This window comes from Erigeron canadensis, chromosome 4 (assembly GCF_010389155.1).
Source record: "Erigeron canadensis isolate Cc75 chromosome 4, C_canadensis_v1, whole genome shotgun sequence".
NCBI lineage: Eukaryota > Viridiplantae > Streptophyta > Magnoliopsida > Asterales > Asteraceae > Erigeron > Erigeron canadensis.
The window spans coordinates 18,118,481-18,133,767 of NC_057764.1; the positions used below are offsets into that span (position 1 = coordinate 18,118,481).

The window sequence follows — 15,287 nt, forward strand, 5'->3', positions numbered from 1 at the left end:
ATCATACCCGTTGGGGTGTTCTGTGTTCAAGAAGCAGGACAAGTTTTAGCCTTTTATATTCTTGAAATCGCATATTTTTTATTTCAATCGGTTCCCATTTTACACTATTGTAACAGGTAACTGACTGGAATGGAGATGATCAGCTTGATCTCGCTGCAGATCAAGATGAGAGGAAAGCACTATTCCTTCCGGGCTTTATTTTTGTTTCAAATTGCAACTTACATAAAGAGGTTGACAACATCTAAAGCTACGTCAAAATCTTTGAGGGCCTTTCCAAGTCGCTCGGTAAATGTCCAATCCAATTTTATAGGACTTCCAACAAACACAAGTATCCGTTTTTTCATATACGGGAAATCGCGTAAAAGATCACCACATGTATCACACAACGCAGTTGAAAAATCTGCCTGACCTCCGCAATCCCAATCGAATACATCTCTAAGGCTCCAAAGGAGGTAAAAAAAAATCATTCGTAGGGGCTACCTTGGTTCCATGTCGAGATGAAGACATTCTGAATAAGCCCACAAGATTATGTGGATTGCACTTGAATTTGATTTCGCGGTAGAGTTTAACAGCCTGAAATTGAGCGTCGCTGAATGGGTGATCAAGTAAACAAGATGAATTGTCTACACAGATCATGGTAACCTCCGCGGCCGCTGCCATCAAGGAGATTAAGACAGCGGGTGGGTCAAGAAAAACAAATTACGAATTAGGTAGAATGAAGATTAATTAAGACGTTAGATTTCTTGCGTATGAAACCCTAGACACACGTTGAATATATATTGTTGGGGCCTTATTCTTGAAGCAAGCAAGGCGAGAAGCGATTCTCTTAGCCGGCATACCCGACGAATCAAAAAAGCTATAATAAGGCAATCCATGGGCATCGATCTTTTGAACCCGCTTCAAGTCATGATGATTAATCAATTAATCTTGGGGTAAATAGTCTCTAATACTTATGTTTACTTTTCTTTACTCTTGTACATAAGAAATGAGATTCAATCTTTTACTGCAAATTTATAAGAAGCCCAGGGCTCTGACCGCGTGCCTGTTGAAGAATGAGCCGGCGACTGATAGGCGGTGGCTTGGTTAAGGGAATCCACCGGAGCCGGTCTACGGTAGTTTAAAACTGGAATTGGCACAATATCGTTTATTAGAAGTGGACAATTGAGTGGTTGTACCAGCCAAAAGTCATCATTGTTTCAAGCACCGACAGAACCGGAAGCGCCCCTTCTTTCAAAGAGAAGAGTACGGATTATTCTCATTTCATTTTATGGTCAGAGGCGAATTGAAAGCTAACCACCAAATACCAATGTTGTCACCGGACCCAGCTTGTTATGCTATCGTCAGGGAATAAAGTCCTTCCTTTCTGTATGACATTCTATTCAAAAATGATAAATTAGAAGGCATGACGGGTTCTTGTGCCCCCTGAAAGCCCTCCCGGGGGCCTAGCCCTCTTTCTTCGAGTCTTAGCTGAATGGAGTGGGGTGGCGGTGGGAGTGTAAATTATAAACTTTAATAAGTCACAAAAATAAATAAATAAAAATGAATTAATCATTAAATGATTATCTTACTTTCCTTCTTGTACATGGTTGACCAAATGTTCAAGCCACATTCAATTTGCTTATCTCTGCTACTCATATCTTCAAAACTGTTTTTCTCTTATCTTGAACATGTGGTCAATCATGTATAGAACATTTACAAAGTTTGCTGGTAATACACATCAATATTTTAGTTTAATGGGCAACCATGTACAAGAGGAAAAATACATTGGTCAAATTAATTACAAATATGATTTATAGGAGGGGAAAGAGGATTCGTTTTAATAAGTAAAAAATAGAGAATTAAGCTAATATGAATGGCTATTGAGATTAAAGATGTTAGTTTCTCACTTTTTTTAATATGTTTTTTTTTTCCCGGTGGTTTTTTTTTTTTTTTTTTTCTTCCCGGTGGTACCTTTTATGTCTCACTTTTCATCATTGAAGAGGGTCTTTGAAGTTAAAGCCATAGCCTGAGACACATATCTTGGTGGTCTGATGATTTTGACAAGAGAATGGTGAAAATCAGTTTGTTCAAAAACTTGAGAGAAAGCACTAGAAGGATATCACACGCCCCTTTTATTGTGTAGTGAAATTTTGAGATGTATGTGACTAATATTTATGAGAATTATTACTTCATAGACATATGCGGCTCTTTTGAATTTTTCAGGATATCTTAAAATATAGTAATCAATGGATGACCAATATACTTTTCCTTTTATACATTGTTGCTCATTAAACCGAAATATTGATGTGTATCACCAACAAACTTTACAAATTTATACACGGTTGATCAAATGTTCAAGATGAAAGAGAAGCAGATTTAAAGATATGAGTAAGAAGTACATTTGAATGTGCCTTGAACACTTGGTCAACCATGTGTAAATTTGAAAAGTTTGCTCATGATAGATATCAATATTTTGGTTTACTGCTCAACCATGTATAACAGAAAAGGTACGTTAATTATCCAGTAATTAATCTCAAACAAAAATTAGATGTTAATGTTTCAATGTTAAAAAAAAAATTCCTCTTAAATTAAAAAAACAGACATCGATACTTTAAAAAAAAAAGTCAATTGAGAAAACATTTTTGCATCTCATATTCAAATTATATTTTATCATCACATCTCTAATTTACTATTATTCATAAAATTTGTTACAAAATCCGATAAATGCATTACGTCTTTTTGTTAGGTACAATTTTGGTGAAAATTGGAGCGTCTCCAGTTATATCTGGAGATCAGAAATTTGTCCAGAAATAGTAAGAAGTCCAGTTGTAAAGTACAGTTAATGTGATTGGAACTAGAGATTAAGACATTAAGTGGAAGAAAGAGAATGATAATGGCAGCGAAGCCTAGTTGACATTCTAACCAGATCGAGAACTGGAGATTTGTCAGTGTAATAAAGTATTTACAAAGCTTTACACTGATTACGAGGAAGACCTTTTTACTTTATGTACTATTACCGGAGAATAGCAATTGTCTATGTTTAAAGTACAAATGTGCATAAAGTAAGTTGGATAAAGTGAGTTTATGTCTTACTTTATCAAGCATTTCGAATGAATTAAACATACTTCCTTAAATAGTCTCAACCATATTTGTACACCAACTTTGCCTATAAATAGAGGTCTTTGCAAAACAAGAATACAACTTTGCATATTCAGACATTTGCATTCTTGGTGATCTGTGCAATATTCTCTCAATCGCAAAAAAAACATTTCACAACTATAAGTGTTTCGATTGTTGAAGAGAAATTTCAAGTATAGATTAATTGTAATTCCTAGGTTGTTAGGATATTTACATATCTTGGTTCCGCAACAACCTTATATTTTATTTAAAGTTAATAAATAAAATATCTTGAAAAATACATATTGTCTTACCAATTTACTTTACATTATTGCATTGCCTTTACTTATTTATATTGCTACCTTAATAAGTAATTCTCCAGTTAACCTAGTATACATCACACTCAACTGGTCACGTCCAGATACAATGTGTGTATTGCAAAGTATATCACCATCGACATAGAGGTGTCTTCAGTAATCATCTATAACTAGTTGGGACTTACACTTTTACATTAATTACTTAAACTTTATTAAATCAAGTATTATTTTGGATAATAAAATTCATTTTAATTGTGACACATACCCATACGTTTTTTACTCCATAATGCTGGTGATGTCGCAAGACTTAAGATAACAATATGCTTTTATTATCATTATTAATATTAATTGTATTTAATTATAAATTTCTATTGTATAATATAGTGATATAGAAATATGTAAACTAAATTTGGTTATTTTCAGTTTTTTTGGTATTAGATCTTAGATTTGATTTTGATTTATATTTGATTTTGTGATTTGATTTAGTAGAGAGCCCGCGCGTTGCAACGGCTAGAAGGCGTAGACTATATAAAAGGGAGGCTGTGGTGGAAATCGAGGGGGCGGTGGAAAAAGAGGACGGTGCGGAGGATGATAAAAGGTTGATGAGAGCGTGTAATGATTAGAAAGAATGGGGAAAAAAGGATATATAAGGGTTTTATGTTTAAGTAAGGGTGTAAGGGGTATTATGGGAATACTGAAAAATGTGCTTAATTTCCTAAAATAGATGTCCAATATGCTTTATAAGGGAGTATAGATATGAAGATGAGATGATTATGACAATGTATTGATATTTATGTTGAAGAAACATTACATGATAAGCAAAGGACAAAGTCACTCTTCACGTGTCTCGCATTTGATTATTTTTGTAAATGGACGTTAATGTTTACGACCAAAAGTGTTGCGGACGCGAAAAAAGTTGAACCAAAACTCTAAAAGTATAATAATTGAAAGTTAGAGATGAAAACTGCAAGTAGTCATTGACGACAGGGATCGAAAATTGTAATTAACTCAATATTAAGAATTTTTAATTTATGTTTGTTCTTGTCATTTTATATATTTCGTTGGAAGCATCAGTTATTAAACGAAACACCTAAAGGGTCGTTTGGTTCACATAAGGAATATTATTTTCACTTAAATGTGCATTTGGAACATATTTAACCCATCTATACCTTTGAAAGAAAAAAACATTCTCATTATCAGGATTTGGGTGTCTTGATCTTTCAAGTTGTCTTATATCTCTTTGACAACATATCTTGTGACACATCTCTTTCATCAACTTGTTTTGTTCTTCCGAAACACTAGGTACTTTTTTGAGTGAATTCATGATAAGCCTTGGATGAATCAGTGTGCCATCCGAATATTTTCGAAGTTCATGAGCTCTGGAAAGATGTTGTTTCTCTTCCTCCTTTAAATACAAAACCCAATTCTGGTTCTTTCAACACATGGCATAGAGAAAATTTGGTAGATCAATCCCTTCGATTGTTTGATTTGGAATTGTAGGATTGATCTTCTCTCATCTTGACTTAACTCCCAATTGTAAGTCTTGACATTGCAACTGATATGATTGTGCTATCCATGAATCTCTTCAATGCAGCTTGAGCTATTTAAAAATTTTGCTTTTTGATGATAGCCTTAAAGAAAAAATCATGTAACCAAATAATATCTCGGATTGATAGTTTCTTGAAATCAACTTCACTAAACTTATACCAACCATTATCTTCTCTTATCACATGAAAGAATGGTATATCGTCTTGTCGACTTTTTAAAGTAACCATTATGAGAATTCTAATTGGAAATTTTGTTTGTTCTTCAAGCTTATCATGCTTCATGTATCTTTGTGCCATATTTACTAAATACATCTTTTATCTATGTCACTTCCAACAAACTTCCACTGATAGCACTTTGAGATTGTACTTGAAACTTTTTCTTTGAAAAGATCTTGTATGCACACTCTTCGGATAAGTCATTAACAAAGTTGCTTTTCATATAATCGAAGTTCCTCTCGCCTATTTCTTATAAACTTTCCTTCTTATCTAAAATTTCTAATACATGATTTCACTGTGATTTGATATGAATATGTGATTTAGAGTGTTAGGGAGTTAAGGGAGAATATGTAAGAACGACACACATTATATTATATATATATATATACATATGCTACCATAGCTAAGAGAAAAAAATATTTTAAATTTTTGATCTTAGCCATTGAAAATCATAAGCTTTTAAATCTTGACCTTTGAAATTCAAAATCAACTTTCTAAAATCTAAAAGTCAAAAGATAATAAACAAGGTAACTATTTAATTGCATGTTAATAATACTAATGCTAATTATTCTTAGAAGTTTTGAATTCGTGTACCAAAAAAGAAACACGACAATGATCGGTAACAACATACTCATCAATCACAATTTCATAATTAATTACATTATCCTTAACAATTTATATGACATTTGAGTTTATATCACTAAAAAAAAATAACACTTCTCATTTCAAAGTATCCCCATAAATATTTATAATAACATAAAAATATAGGGTTTGCTAAATACAGTCCTTAGCGCTGTGTTTAAGGTGCATAAATTGTTTGTACATTTACCATGAAAATCAGGGGGCAAGCTTTTAATATGGAAGGTACAAGTTTTTTATGCACGTTAAATACAGCCCTTAGGTTTGTATTTAGCATTTCCCTACAAAAAAATATTAATACTTACTCTTTATTTTTTACCTTTCAAAATAAACTAAAAAAGTAAACCTCAGCATAAAAATAAAAGTCATTTGTAGACTAATATTGGAAAGTTAATAAATATACAACTCTGTTAGGTTTATATATTGAATAATTTTATTTATTTATTTTTTTACTCACAATATTAATTTAGTACCAGTAGACGTATTTAACTAACATAACTATGTTGTAAACTGTAATTACTTAAACGTATGGTATTTACAATTGAAATTTTTTTTATAAAAAGTAACCGGTATTTAAGGTATTTAATGTACTTTTATTAAATTTAGAACCATAATAATATTAAAAAAACATGCCTTTTAATTTTAATACCATTTGGAACTTCAACATAACCTTATTTCTCTATTAATTGGTAATTCCATCTGAAATGAAATACGGGTAAAAGTAAGGATGTTCAATTAATAAACAATAGCTTACTTTCTACAACATGAAATGTGAAACCAAAATCAATATTGAAAATCAAGAATCAAAATTGGAAATTATAGATATTACAGATACAATGTATAAATACGATGCGAAAATATAAACAAGAATCGGATCCCCACAATGCGTAACATGGTTAATAATTTATCAAAAGATTTAAATTTTTAGTTAAATCAAATTTTCAAATGATGCTTATAAATTTTACGTATGAAATCGGGTGAGGGTGACAATGGTCCACTTCACCAAAGATCGACTTTAAAATTTTCAATGCACGGATAAATAACTTTATATAGAACAAAAGCTAAAATAAATATGTTTATAATTATTTACATAGTTATAACAGGTTTATGTTAACTGATTTGGATTAACGGGTTGAAAATAACCAACCTGAACCTGACTTGATATCAAAATCGACTTGAAAATCTCAACCTGCTGTCAAACCGAACTCGGCCACCAACACAAAAAAATCGGGTTTGCAATGGGTTAGTGGGTTAATTTCATATCACATGGATTGGTGGGTTGACATGTTAAATGGGTTAGTGAGTTGACCTAAAGTAATATAGATTGGTGGGTTGACGGGTTGACGGGTTGAATTGAAATCAAAATGAGTTGTGGGTTTTGGATCAAGTAAGTTGATGGATTGACCTATTAAAAAACATTATATAAATTAAATTATATTTAGGTTAACGAATTGACTTATCAAACCAAATGGTCAACTCAACCCTGGCCCACAAAAAGTCAAGTTGGCGGGTTACTAGGTCGAGATTCACAACCCTAACCCAGTTTTCTGATTCGGTTTTAAATCAAATTTCAGGTAAAGTTGAGTATTGGCAATCTTAATATATATCAAACCGACTCTATATATCTTATATCAAAAGTTGTGCAAATTCAAAACTTTATTTAACATTATACTCAATTTCATAATAAATATTATTTCTGAATAAAATGCTTTTAAATTTATTTGGTAATCTGGTCACCGACCGAGTATTGATCTAGTTAGTTGAAAGTTTAGAATGAAAATTATGGTGAAAGATTCCAAAACTATTTGAGGATAAAGTGTTTTTACATGTTCCTAGATTATCATTATTGCCAATTTGCCACTCGTAGAAATAAAATGTTACAAAACTAAACATAAAATAAAGGCTATTTTCTTATATCTAACAAGTTCCATGCATTTTTATAATGGGAAGAATGAATATAATTGGTGAGTTTCCCTAGACATTTTTTTCTATTTTTTTTTTAACTAACGAGTTAGTAATTGATAGATAGCATTTGAGACACCGTATTGACATCTAATTGGATAATATACGCAGCTCAAATCATGTATGCTTGGAATGAATCCCAAGACATTGAAACCCCTACACCCCACATAATTCACTCATATAAATGTAGAAAGTGAGATTCAAATCCTGACAAATTTTCTCAAAGTATAAGAATTTATTAACTGTCCACCAACCCATTAATGTTGTCTGATGAAAGATGCACTATAGTAATATAGATTTGAGTCGTCGGTTCATTTTGTCTCATTAACTTTTTACCAAAAAAATCATCATTTTACCTTTTGCTAAAACGGTAAATATATATTTTTATAATGACTCATGATTTTAAAAAAATCATTGTAGTGATTCCCCATGTATGATTTGTTAGATTTTAACAAAAAAAAAAACGTTATTTTTTGCCTTTCTTAATTAAAACAGTAAATGTATTTTCTATAATGGTTTACGATTTTCAATAGTTTATTTCTTGACAATAAATACTTTATCTTCGTTAGAATTTCTTTCTTGATCCTATTGTTCTTGGTGAAATATCTAAGGGGAAAGGGTGTAGTGTCAAAAAATTGTCAAATTGGCAAGTTTTGGTAAGAAATTAGTCAATGGTAGCTTGACATGTGGTTTAGCCAAAAACAAGTCAAAAGTAGCCAAAACCTTGCCAAAACTAGTGGTGTAGTATAAAACTTGTCAATTTTGTGGCTAAAAAATTGAGGGGAGAAATTTTTTTATAAAAAAAAAAAACAAAAGTACACGCTCTCACATGCCAAAAGTGACCAGGTGGTCTTGCCCAACGTTCACTTTCATTAGCCAAAAACTAGCCGATGGTTCTTGCAATGTTTGCCGATTAAACTTGCTGATACAAGCCGATGGAGATGTTATAATGTAGCCGAAATGTCAATGTTTTCCGATGCTTTTTACCGACAAAACAAGCCGACCACACCCTTGCCACTAAGATAAATTTCTATCAGCAACCATGCCATATCAACAATATTATTTAAAATTTTCAACATCTCTGTGTATGATTCAGAATATAAATCTATGGGCGGATCTAAGAACTCAAATTCTTTCGTTTGATTTTGCTCCGTAGTTCGAAAATATATTTATATTAGAGTTATTTTTTTTTTATATAGAAAATGACTAGTCCTCATAATAAAATAGCCTAAAAATCTTCCTAACACTCTAAGAAGTTGACATGTGGTATCCACTAATTTTCTTTCCTAATCTTTCCCCTTGATTTTTCTACATGTCATAATCCAATAGTTAGAAGGATCTTTAGGCTATTTTATTAGGAGCATTAATCATTTTTTTTTTTATTCCGTGATTTTGGACCTATCCAATGACTTCCTTAAATATTTGACACTGAATGTATCAACTCGCCTCTTCGTATCTCATTGAACGGTCTCTCTATATTATGAATTTAAGATGAAAATGGATAAATGATGATTTTCATGTATTGTACTTATCCAGTTTGCCAATGTGAGCCATGCATGACGTATATATGAGCATGATTTACAATCAATTGATCATGAGATTGAAATATAATATACCATAATTAATTGTCTAAAGTATTACAAGTTTAGTTACGGGCCCATCAAATTGTATGCAAAAGGTTGACTAAAGAGGCTACGTGGCTGTTTGATGCCGGGAGTACAGCTAATTAAATAATGTAAAACATTTAGTCCAACTCCACCGCCCATACCCCGCCGGAAAACGATGTATGTTGCTTCTAGCTTTCATCTCGCATACAAATTTAACACACAATTTAAGAAAAACTAAATATATCATATGTATGAAAGTCCAATGGAAGTGTAAATCAATATAAAAAAATGACAAAACTGTAAATTAATCAAAAGATACATTGTTATTTCAAAAATTAAACTCATAAGATATAGCCTTGAATTTTTAAAATTTAAATTATTCAATGTTTTCATCAAGGCCAAAGTACTTATTTCGTCTTTGTGATTTTTCGAATAAGCATTTTTCATTATCGTCGTTACCTTTTAGCTAAAATCATTCTATGGTTTGCATTTCGTTCTTAGATCCGTTAACCACAAGGCACATGAGGGGCATTTATGTCTTTTCACCCATCTGCATGGTTTGTCCCTATGATTAAGTGCAAAATTCGTCCTTATGATTTGTCGTTTTTACATTTTTCATCCTTATATTTAACAAATCTCCAAACAAAATTTTAATCAAAAACCACAAACTCAAATCAAAAACCTATATATACCTACATATGATGATCTAATTTAATATAGGCCGATACAGCTAATTTAGTTTTTTTCATTTTTCATAGAAAAATGTCATAAAACTTGCTATAATTTAACGAAAATAGTCAAAATATAAAATTTACTCAAAAATAATACCAAAGAGGTACTTTATAAAAAAATATCAAAAAGTTCACAAATTACAACAAAAAATAACAATAAAGTATTATAAAAAATAATTTTTAAAGAAATTCAAAAAATAAAAATTGAGAATACCAAAAGTACCGAAACAAGAATACCAAAAAATACCAAAAATACTGGAAATAGTGGTACCGGAGTACCCTCCGATACTGGTATTACGGGTAATACTATCGGCATTAAAACATTTTATGTACGTGCCTACATTTGAAAGTGATTGACCAGATTCTCAAATGTAGGTATATAGATTTTTGTTTTGTTTAAATTAAATTGTTACCGGCATTTTTTGTTTGTTTTGTTTTGTTTGAAAAGTTCTCATAGATTTGTTAACAACGAGAATGAAAAATGCAAAAACGACAAACCACTAGGACGATTTTTACACTTAACTCTATAAAAAGATGAAAATGCCCCTCACATGACTTGCATATGAGGGGTTAACTGCAAAGTTATAACGGCAGAGAAGAAATGTAAACCATATGGGTGATTTTAGCCAATGATTAACGTCGATGATGAAAAATGCTTAGTCGAGAACCACGTATACGAAAAAAAAAAATCAGTTAACTTATAAAGTATTTTTAATAATAGTTAAAGTTTTTTGATAATGATTCTTCCATCTATGGTATTGTGTTTAACGAAAACAAATACTCGCAATAATGCATAAAGACGAGTTTTGGGCCCTACACACATCATGGTTATATATGGAATTATGGATTATATTTTTTGGAAAGGTAATGAATTATTTGGGATTTTGAAAGTTTTAATACATATTGTCTTAATTTAATTTGATTCACGTTAAAAAACACCTTTATAGAATAATTCCAAAATTTAAACTTTCGATGAGAAACCCTTATCATTTATCTATACCCTCTTATAAAACTCAACCCCTCTCCCTTAAAATTAAGAACCTGATATGTCTAATTTACCCTCTATCTTTATACATCATTATTTAAATTTTATAGACTGAGTAAATACCCTTAAAAAGTCAACCTTTATCTCTCCCTCACATAGAAACAAATAGAAAAAAGCTGTAATTCACAATTCGTCGCTTCCTTCCCCCTTTCACATCCCACCGTAAATACTATCAAATCTCCGCCCGTAACGAAATTATTTTTACGTTAATAACCACACTATTAGCGTCTCACCATACCTGCATTGCGCGAACACCAATATAATATATATGAAAAGAAAACTCACTTAAATTCATCATTAATATAAATTAAACACTTCTCTAAATATACATATAGATTTATAAGAGAGGTTTAAAAGGTGGGTAAGAATTTTTTTAAAGTTGGATCATTTTATATCATTAATTAGATTATAATTAATTATTAAAATTTAAACTACTTAACCATTTAATTTTAACGTTTGATTTTACTTTAAAGTTTAGAAAAATGCTAAATGAAGCCTTTAGTGCTTCACTTAACGTGCATAAAAAGATTATACATTTCCATATTAAATGTCGGCCCCTTGAATTTTATGGTAAATGTATAACTAATTAATCCACCTTAACGAAAGTCCTTAAGGCTTTGTTTAGCGAAATCCAAATCAAAAGTCAAGATTCAAAATTTATATTGGAATCTTGACCTTTAATTTTAATCTAAAAATCAAGATGTTTGAAAACAACTTTAGATATCTTTATTCATTTAAAGAAACTTTAAAAGTTGTAAATCGTCCATATCGTGCGTTATTTTTCTAAGAAGTGACACGTAGACACGGACATAAAAAGGACGGCCACCCATCAATTTCATTGACTTTCCTTATCTTCATGCATATTTATATATATGTACGTACTGCCTCCATTATTCAACACACTTTCATATTATTATATCCGTAATTTGTAACATAGAAAGTAAATTTATATACGAGTAATTAATATTAAATAATCAATAGTAGTACTACTGGTACACGTACCATGGGAAGAACACCTTGTGAGAAAAATGGTATATTAAGGAAAGGTCCATGGACTAGTGAAGAAGATGAAAAGCTCATTGATTACATTCACAAAAATGGTTATGGAAATTGGAGGACTCTTCCCAAGAATGCTGGTATATATTTTTCTTTTGCTTTATGCATTTAGTCTTACACGATTTACCTTTCTAGCTCTATGGTTGTTCTGAAAACGGCCATACTTCACACATGTATGGTTACATTCACATTTTTATTACTCGTAGAAGTTTATTAATTCTACTGTTACCGAATTTTTTTATCAATTCTAGGAAGGTGAAAATAAGTTCACAATAGTTTGTTGTGAGTATATAAGCATGTGCGTAAACCCATGATATGGTATATGGCCAAAAATTGTTGTGAATTTTACTCTTTTAAGAGAAGTGATATTTTGTTACAAACTAAACCTAAATTGGCTAATATTATGTATACTACTATTATATGTATACTATAATTTATGGTTGTAAAAGTCGTTTGAGTTAGCTGAGTTAACCTCGAGTATTTCTACCTCAGAGGTAAGTCGAGGCGACTAAGCCAAAATTCAAGTAGGAAATTGGTCAAACAAAGTCAACTTAAAAAAAAAAGCCAATATCTCTAAAAAGTTAGTCAAAATCGGTGAAATTATTGCTAGATCTCTCAAGTATTACAGAATTACCAGTATGAAAGCTTATTTGTAGAGAATTAACTATTATACTTTCAAAAAAATTTAAGAATACTCTTTATTTTTATTGTCAATGAAGTTGATGGCTTATTATACATTAGTAAGATCTTTGAACTTGTAAGAATCCACCTTAGTTCGAATCTTACTTTCCACTTTTATGGGGTGAACTAATAAGGGGTTTCCAGAATCATGGGTTTCATCTTAGGTATCCGTCCGTGTAACGTAGAAGTAGGAGTAGAATATGTCATTTAGAAAAACTTTTTACTTCTAAACATAAAATTACAAATTACATTATTTTTATATTGAAAATTACAATCTGAGTAGTCTCCGCATTGGCCAAGCTGATAGCAAGTGTTTCCAACTTTATAGTTGCTGACATAAAAACGCCTAACTTCTGCAACCTTGTTATAATTCTCTTAAAACCAAAATGTTTTATTAGGCTATCTTGGTCTTAATATTCTTTTTGTGTATACATGCTTATGTATTTATAATAGGTCTACAAAGATGCGGAAAAAGCTGTAGATTGAGATGGACTAATTATCTTAGACCTGATATCAAAAGAGGCAAGTTCAGTTCTGATGAGGAAGAAACTATCATTCAACTTCATAGTGCCATGGGTAATAAGTAAGTTAAAGCTATCATATTTCCTATAATAGTTCTTTTTCCCTTACTATATATATAATATATTAAAGTTTATGGGTTTTGCTAAAAAAAAAAACCCTAAAAGCTTTCGTTAAGGTGCATTAAATAGCTATACACTTACTATAAAAATCAAGGGGTGAACTTTTAATATGGAAACATACAACTTTTTTTTTCATGTTAAGTAAAGCCCTAAGGACTGTTTAGCATTTTCCAAAATTTATTAAACATTCAATTTATAGATAATTCAGTATAGATCACACATTCAATTTAAAGAAGAAATTGATAGTTTAGTAGATCCCTATGATATATGTACTTGAGTTTTTAATTTAAAACGAGATACATACGTCATACGATAGCAAAACAAAACGCATATATAGCTAAAATTTACATGTAATTTATGTCTATTAAAGTAATTTTTGGATGCTTTGAAATAGAGTATTTTAGCCCTATTTTAAATGTCATTTTCTAAAATGGGGTCTGTATCAATCTTTTTCAGCATAGTTTAGTCTAATTGTTGATATCTGGTTAAATGAATAGATGGTCCACAATCGCGGCTCGTTTGCCAGGAAGAACAGATAATGAAATTAAAAATTATTGGAATACCCACATCAGGAAAAAGCTTCTTCGAATGGGAATTGATCCAGTCACTCACAATCGTCGACTTGATCTTCTTGATGTCGCATCCCTTTTAAACGCGCCTCTTTACAACTCGTCTCAAATGAGTTTGTTAGGGATCCATAATGTAGTTAACCCAGAATTACTAAGATTTGCTGCTTCTCTCCTTTCATCTCAGTGCAATCAGCAAAATGCTACCTTCGTCGGTCTAAGTATGCAAGAAAATCTGCTTGAGAAAACGTTCCAAGTCCAAGAAAACAATCATCTAGTCCAAGACCAAACCTTAATTCCAGGAGAGGTCCCATTTCCTAGTGAAACATTTAAGCTCATGGAACCCAATCAACACGAATTTCTCAAGTATCAAAAGCCCAACATTTATCAGGCAATAGATAGTTTAGCTTGCAATAACCTTGAAAACTTTGTCCCATTAGATGATCACAACTACGGCTATCACATGGATCCTCAATTAAACGTTCGAAGCAAGTTTTGTCATGCATCTAGTATCTTAAATTCTTCAATGGCATCATCAAGCTCTAGTCCTATGAACTCGAATTCAAATTCGACTTGCATCACTGGAAGTAACAGAGAAGATGCAGATACTAGTAGCAACTTGCTTAAGTACCAAGAATTGAATGCTAATGTTTTTTACAATTTTTCTTAACGCATTTTAGTACAAGTCAATGATATTGCATTTTTTCCAAAATTAATTAAATACAGATTATTTATCCCAAATGTCATAAGATAACTTGTCTTGTTCAAAAGGCAAAAAAAGGTCAATGACAATGACGACAATAACGACAATGATTTTGTGATGATCTTAAATACAAAAATGACATTTTCTTTCCTACCACTGACTAATCAATTAAAGATGATCAAATGTCCAAAGTATCTTTCATATTTTCTATCCTTAATGACATACTTACTTGTTGTATTAGTAAAATGGCAAGCGGATGAAGTTTTCCGGTATTCAAGGAGAAGAGTCATTTAAACTCGTATATATTATACCTGGTCTAACCAGTTATCCCATTGCCGTTTTTAGACCCTTCCTTGGCACCCCTTCCCCTTGGCCCTTGATACAACCTAGTGAGATTCAAATCTAAGACATGATGTCAGGTTGATAACCAATATGCTTTGTGTTATATATACGTGTAGAATAAATATTAGTATAGTAGTA

The 15,287-nt window shown here is 31.3% G+C and overlaps 1 protein-coding gene across 1 annotated transcript; it reads left to right on the forward strand.

Moving 5' to 3' along the window:
- Window positions 1–12,075: 12,075 nt before the first annotated feature.
- On the forward strand, window positions 12,076–14,845 carry LOC122596108 (transcription factor MYB41-like). Its single transcript, XM_043768629.1, has 3 exons — window positions 12,076–12,296; window positions 13,351–13,480; window positions 14,036–14,845. The coding sequence occupies exons 1-3, from the start codon at window positions 12,164–12,166 to the stop codon at window positions 14,772–14,774; spliced, it is 1,002 nt and encodes a 333-aa protein (XP_043624564.1). The 5' UTR covers window positions 12,076–12,163; the 3' UTR covers window positions 14,775–14,845.
- Window positions 14,846–15,287: the final 442 nt, after the last annotated feature.

Excerpts from the sequence above, each read along its gene's own strand:
- LOC122596108 (XM_043768629.1), top strand. The coding sequence starts at position 12,164 with ATGGGAAGAACACCTTGTGAGAAAAATGGTATATTAAGGAAAGGTCCA. Across the intron at positions 12,297-13,350 it reads GACTCTTCCCAAGAATGCTG|GTCTACAAAGATGCGGAAAA; the intron begins GTATATATTTTT and ends TATTTATAATAG. Across the intron at positions 13,481-14,035 it reads CATAGTGCCATGGGTAATAA|ATGGTCCACAATCGCGGCTC; the intron begins GTAAGTTAAAGC and ends TTAAATGAATAG.